The sequence below is a fragment of the Pelobates fuscus genome, chromosome 6 (genome assembly GCF_036172605.1).
Source record: "Pelobates fuscus isolate aPelFus1 chromosome 6, aPelFus1.pri, whole genome shotgun sequence".
Lineage (NCBI taxonomy): Eukaryota > Metazoa > Chordata > Amphibia > Anura > Pelobatidae > Pelobates > Pelobates fuscus.
Genome location: NC_086322.1, coordinates 212,886,643 through 212,893,647, shown reverse-complemented (window position 1 = coordinate 212,893,647; position 7,005 = coordinate 212,886,643). Strand labels below are relative to the sequence as shown.

Here is a 7,005-nt window from a genome sequence, read left to right as displayed (position 1 = left end):
CATCTAAAGGGACAATGTAAGAAAATGTTATTTAGGATACCAAAACAAACAGAATTCAAGTGAGAATTGAAAGTGAATTTTAAATTGGCCAAAATAGCCAAACTGGAAACATTATCTTACTCGAGCTACGATTCCATTTCAGTTACTATGACCTAAAGTTTGAAATTCACTTTGAATTTTCACTTTAGTGAACAACCCTGGAATTTAAATTGAACTTTAAGGGTAAAATCAAGTTATATTTGGTGCCTTTAAACCTGCAGTGATTGTCCTCCTCTGTGACATTCTATGACATCAGAGCTGCACCAAGACTCAGCTACTAGTGCTGTCACTGTGAAAGCTCTGGACCTAGTGTGCAAGGAATTGCTGCAGGTCTGCTGAGAGACAGAGTTATTTCAGGTACCAGACACTAAAACTTGATATTGTACAGAAGAAGAAGGGTTTCCACACCGAGCAATTCACGTTTTTTGTTAAGCGGAATTGATCAGGTAAAACAATGGAGCCTAACTTCCCACTGACAGCGCGTAGCATACGTCTGGCAACCAGACCTGTTAATGCCAAAATTAACCTCTCGGTTCCTATCCCCAAAACAAGGAACCCCAGCATAAGCTCTTCGAGGACTATTTCAGTCAATGTAAGCCAGAAAGTGCTCACAAACAAACACAACATCGATTCTGAGAGGAAATACATCTTATCCAACTCAACTGAAGGTAAAGTGTTGCAGGCTTTCAAACTGCCACTTGCTGCCAAAATGAACCTTTCAGGTCCTACCTCCAACACAAAGGACTCTGAGAGACAGAAAGTGCTCACAAAAAGGACAAAAATCTATTCTGAGAAGAAACACGACTTACCCAGCTTGACTCAAGGTAAAATGTCGCTGATCTCTACACCACCACTTCCTGCCTATAAGGACCTTGTGAGTCCTAACTCCAGCAAAGGGAACACCAGCATTTTCAGCTCAAAGAAACCGTCGGTCAATAATAAACAGAAAGTGCTCACCAATACACCAAAACTTGATTCTGAGAGGGAACATTTTCAACCCAGCTTGACTAAAGATAAAGTGTTGCTGGTCCCCACACCTCCAGGGAAGGGTTATTGTAATCCAAAATTAATGAAGCCTTTAAATTTGAAAAAAGAGAAGGATAAATTTTTCAAATCGAACTTTATGTACAACCCTCAGTTTCAATATAACAAAACTCCTCTGCCATCTGCCTCAGCCCAGCACAGTCATGCCTCCAACAGATTTCTTCAAGTGGCCATTAATATCATACAAAACACACTCAAGAAATATAACAATTATGAAAATTATGAACAAGCTACAGGAGGCAATCTTCTACCAGCAAAGCAGATCTATCAGGAAGTACGCAAATACATGGAGACTGAAGGTTGTCAAGGGGAGATTGCTGTTAATCTCACTGAAGATGTAATTTCACAAGCCTCTATGGGAACTGTGAAAAAGCAACCAACGATGACAATAAATGTCTCTATGGCACGAGAAAAGTGGCTTCAAGGTACACTGAGACATGAGATTGGAACTCATTATTTTAGAACAGTCAACAACAGTAAACAGCCATGGAATAACAGCAAAGGTCGAGAAGAGTATGGTCTGGAACCAGCAAATCCAACTGAAGAAGGACTGGCAACCATCCACAGCCTTTTATATCATCCTGATCCCGATTTGTGCAGAGTTGCCCTCCTGTACTATACCATCTACAAAGCAAGCTCAATGTCCTTCAGTGAACTATTTGAGCATTTGAAAATATTTGTCAGAGACCCAGAAGCCAGATGGTATTATTGTGTCCGAGCAAAGAGGGGTTTGACAGACACATCACAGCCAGGATGTTGTAATAAGGATCAGGTGTACCTTGAAGGTGTTCTACAAATCCTAAGATGCAGACATACCATAGATTTCAAGCTGCTAATGGCAATGGGAAAGGTTTCCTACGAGGATATAAACCGTCTAAAAAAGACTGCCGTGCTTAGTAAGCCGAGGATCCCTCAATTTCTCAAAGACAGGGAACAGTACATGATGCGTCTGGAAAAGATAATGCAAGTCAACGAACTAACAGACACATTACTAAAAACGCTTGTCAATTGAGCGGTGAATGGTGAAGCATAAAGTTTCCCAGGATACTGTCAAATTCCACCATCCTGCAAACCCTGGCCGCCTACCACCAATCATCGAATACCACCATCATGACTACTCAGTAAGAATATTTCCTACATCTACCTTTCTTTCTAATGGCATTTTTTCTTTTCTAATAGTTTCTTACATGTCTATTGTACTTTTTTTTTCTTTACCCTGCTACTTTTTTCTGTATTATATTTTACCTTTATGGTATCTTACCCTTCTTTTCATTTCTTCCAGCCTGCCATCAGGTTAGGACACTCCAATGAAAATAGGAAGTGGAGATTCCCAGGATACTGTCACAATTCCACCATCCTGTAAAACCTGCCTGCAACAAGTCATCGAATCCTACCCTCATGACTACTCAGTGAGTATATTTCCTACATCTTCCTTTTCTTTGTAATGTCTCCTTTTCTTTTTTTAATGGTTTCTTACTGTATCTATTGTCGTTCCCTCCCCCCCCCCCCCCCCCCCCACCCCTTTATTATACTTGACTTTTATGGTATCTTTTTTTTTTCTTCCAGTCTGACATCAGGTTAGAACACGCCAGAGTAGAAGGAAGTGGAAATCTGGAAATTCAGCCACATCCAGGTACGCCATCAGCTAACTATATGTAGAGTTACAATCTCATACAGATCTTAAATGTACCCCGTCTAAAAAAGACTGTCGTGCTTAGTAAGCCAAGGATCCCTCAATTTCTCAAAGACAGGGACCAGTACATGATGCGTCTGGAAAAGATAATGCAAGTCAACGAACTAACAGACACATTACTAAAAACGCTTGTCAATTGAGCGGTGAATGGTGTAGCATAAAGTTTCCCAGGATACTGTCAAATTCCCCCATCCTGCAAACCCTGGCCGCCTACCACCAATCATCGAATCCCACCATCATGACTACAATATTTCCTACATCTACCTCTCTTTCTAATGGCATCTTTTATTTTCTAATAGTTTCTTATATGTCTATTGTACTTTTTTTTCTTTACCCTGCTACTTTTTTCTGTATTATATTTGGCCTTCATGGTATCTTACCCTTTTTCCCATTTCTTCCAGCCTGCCATCAGGTTAGAACACTCCAATGCAAATAGGAAGTGGATATATGCAAATTCAGCCACATCCAGGTAAGCTTTCAGCTAAGTTTATATAGAGTTACAATCTCACAGATATCTTCCATAAAGAAAGCCTTAAAAACATGAAACACGTCTACATAGTGCAAGCAAGTAAATTGTTGAAAGTAACTCACAAAAATACTGGACACTGGGGCATTGCAAATCTTTTGCAATCTTTGCAGCATTTTTCTCGGTTTAAAGAGATAGTCTAATGGTGACTTTTCTATTACAATGGTTTCTTACTGTGTCTACTGACCCTTTTCTCTTTCTCTTTACCCTGCTGCTGGTTTTTTTTTTCCATTATTGTATTAGAATTTTATGGTATCTTAGCATTTTTTTTTTCCCAGTCTGCCATCAGGCTAGAGCAAGCCAGGACATAAGGAAGTGAAAATCTGGAAATTCAACCACATCCAGGTATGCCATCAGCTAAGTGAATATACAGTTACAATCTCAAAGATATCTTAAATGTAGAAAACCTTAAAAACCTTACAAACACATATACAGAATGCAAACCAGTAAACTGTAGTATTTCCTCATATGAACGCAAAACAAAGTGGCTCAGATTAGACGTTGGATATTGGTGCATTGCAAATCCAAATAGAAAAAAAATAATTTGGATACAAGTTTTATCATATTGAAAGTAATTTACTGCAAATACAGATTTCTCACAGTGCTTGTGTATTCCTGGCATGTCCCCTGTGCACTCCTTCCTAGTTGTATATATCCATTGTCCGATCCTCCTTAATATAACCAGCTAACTGATATATTGGTGCAATTACACTCCTTCTGTTACTCAGGAGCAAATAAGGACAGGAAGCAGTACACAATGCATTTGGATCAACAAACTAATAGACGCTTTTCTAAAAACGCTTGTCGATTGAGCTGTGAGTGTTACGCCGTCAGGTAGATTTACATAGTGTAGTATAAAGATTCCCAGGATAGTCTCACAATTCCACCATCCTGTAAAACCTGCCTGCAACAAGTCATCGAATCCCACCCTCATGCCTATTCAGTAAGTATATTTCCTACATCTTCCTTTTCTTTTTTTAATGGTTTCTTACTATATCTACTGTCGTCGATACTTGACTTTTATGGTATCTTTTTTTTTCTTCCAGTCTGACATCAGGTTAGAACACGCCAGAGTAGAAGGAAGTGGAAATCTGGAAATTCAGCCACATCCAGGTACGCCATCAGCTAACTATATGTAGAGTTACAATCTCACACAGATCTTAAATGTAGAAAACCTTGAAAACATGAAAAACACATACAGCTGTGCTCAAAAGATTTCCTGGCAGAAATTGTGACATTTTGGCATTAATTTTTATTGAAGGATAGTGATCATATTAAGCAATGTATTATCATATAGTTGTTTGCCTCCTTTTTAAATCATAATGATAACAGAAATCACCCAAATGGACCTGATCAAACGTTTACATATCCATGTTTGACTTTGTTCCAGCACACAAGGTGACACACACAGGTTAAAATGTCAATTAAAGGTTAATTTCCCACACCTATGGCTTTTTAAATTGCAATTAGTGTATGTGTATAAATAATCAATGAGTTTGTTAGCTCTCACATGGATGCACCGAGCAGGCTAGATACTGAGCCATGGGGAGCAGAAAAGAACTGTCAACAGACCTGCGTAAGAAGGTAGTGGAACTTTATAAAGATGGAAAAGGATATAAAAAGATATCCAAAGCCTTGATCAAATTCCAGTCAGTACTGTTCAATCACTTATTAAGAAGTGGAAAATTTGGGGATCTCTTGATACCAAGCCAAGGTCCGGTAGACCAAGAAAGATTTCTGCCACAACCGCCAGAAGAATTGTTCGACATACAAAGAGAAACCCACAGGTAACCTCAGGAGAAATACAGGCTGTTCTGGAAACCGGTGTGGTTGTTTCAAGGAGCACAATATGACGATACTTGAACAAAAATGAGCTGTATGATCAAGTTGTCAGAAAGAAGCCTTTACTAATGCTACAAAAAAGCCTGGTTACAATATGCATGACAACACCTTGACACGCCTCACAGCTTCTGGCACATTGTAATTTGGAGTGACAAGACCAAAATTGTCAGGATTACAGTTGATTCAGCACGCAGAACTGTGTCACACCTAAGACTAAGGGTAATGTCTAACCGGACCTTAGAATGGACGGACTTAACGTACCTAAGAATAGTCAATATACTAGCTGAGGTCAGGGACACAGAATGGGACACAGCGATAAGGGAAAGCCAATAATCAAGGATACCAGAGAAGTCAGGGAAGTCAAAACAAGCCAAAGTTAATAACCAGAAATAATCGATCAGGAACGCACTCTCGGATAGCCATCTAGGGGAAACCACGACATGGCAATGAGAAAAAGTTAAAATGAGTTTAAATAAGCCTCCTACAAATCCGATTGGATGGTTTTGTGACGTCACACGCACATTGAAGTCGTCATTACTATGGGCGGACGTGGGGCTATAAAATGGCGTGGATCCGTAGCGGCCGGCGTCCACCAACATGTTGCAGGAGTCAGGTATACTGGTGCAGGGCTGCTGAGTGGCACTTTCTTTATTGTCAGGAAGGCAATTACTACCGCAGATACCACAAGGTGAGGATGAATATGTGACATTACCCCCTACCCGATGACCGCCCACGGGACGGGCAGGACCAGGTTTGAGAGGAAACTTGGTGTGGAAAGAACGAATCTTGCGGCCATCATGAATGTTGGAAGCCGGAACCCAAGAACACTTGGCAGGTCCATACCCCCTCCAATCAACTAAATACTGTAAAGAACCACGAGAAAAACCTGGAATCAATTATGGAGGAGACTTCATACTCCTCCTGTCCAGAAATAACCAATGGAGGAGGGGGAACACTTGCGGCAGTATACCTTTTGCAAATAAGCGGTTTGAGTAAGGAAACATGAAATGTATTAGGAATACGTAAGGAGGCAGGAAGTTCCAGAGAATAGGAAGCAGGGTTAATTCTCCGAATGATACGAAATGGACCAAGGAATCTGGGGGCAAAATTCATGCCAGGAACTTTTAGTTTGATTTGGTGCGATGATAACCACACCCTTTTACCCACCTGGTAAACAGGGCTGGCACCCCGCCGTTTATCAGCATGAAATTTGAAACGAGCAGCCACAGTTTCGATAGCGGAGTGAACCTTGGTACAAGTCTCACAAATAGAAGCGAGGTGATCATCCAGAGCAGAAATAGCTGTGTCACAGAAAACAGCCAATAGGACAGCAGGATGACGACCGTTATTGACAAAGAATGGACTATATCCAGATGAGTAATGGGTAGCATTTTTCCTGGCAAATTTGGCCCAGGGCAACAAATCGAACCAGTTATCTTGTGTGCAATTCACAAAACAATGTAAATACAATTCCAACGATTAGTTAGCCCTCTAAGCCGTACCATTGGTTTGGGGATGGTAGGACGAAGAGAATGACAATTCATTACTCAACTGTTTATTGAAAGCTCTCCAAAATCGAGACACAAACTGAGAACCCCTGTCAGACACAATATTTTGAGGAATACCATGTAGTCTGACAATGTCTCGTATGAAAATGAGAACCAGGTCCTGTGAGGATGACAATTTTCGGAGTGGAATAAAATGAGCCATCTTGGAAAAGCAGTCAACCACCATAAGGATTGTGGTGTAGCCATTAGAACTAGGGAGTTCCACAATGAAATCCATGGACATCTTTCCTGAGTGAATCCCACCAAAATGATCTCAAGATAGCGGATATGGACTTATTAATGCCTGGATGCCC

At 40.5% G+C, this 7,005-nt stretch overlaps 1 protein-coding gene across 1 annotated transcript; it reads left to right on the top strand.

The window, feature by feature from the left end:
* Positions 1–1,108: 1,108 nt before the first annotated feature.
* Positions 1,109–2,095, top strand: LOC134565692 (putative tyrosine carboxypeptidase MATCAP2). Its single transcript, XM_063425332.1, has one exon. The coding sequence runs from the start codon at positions 1,109–1,111 to the stop codon at positions 2,093–2,095; it is 987 nt and encodes a 328-aa protein (XP_063281402.1).
* The last annotated feature ends 4,910 nt before the right edge of the window (positions 2,096–7,005 follow it).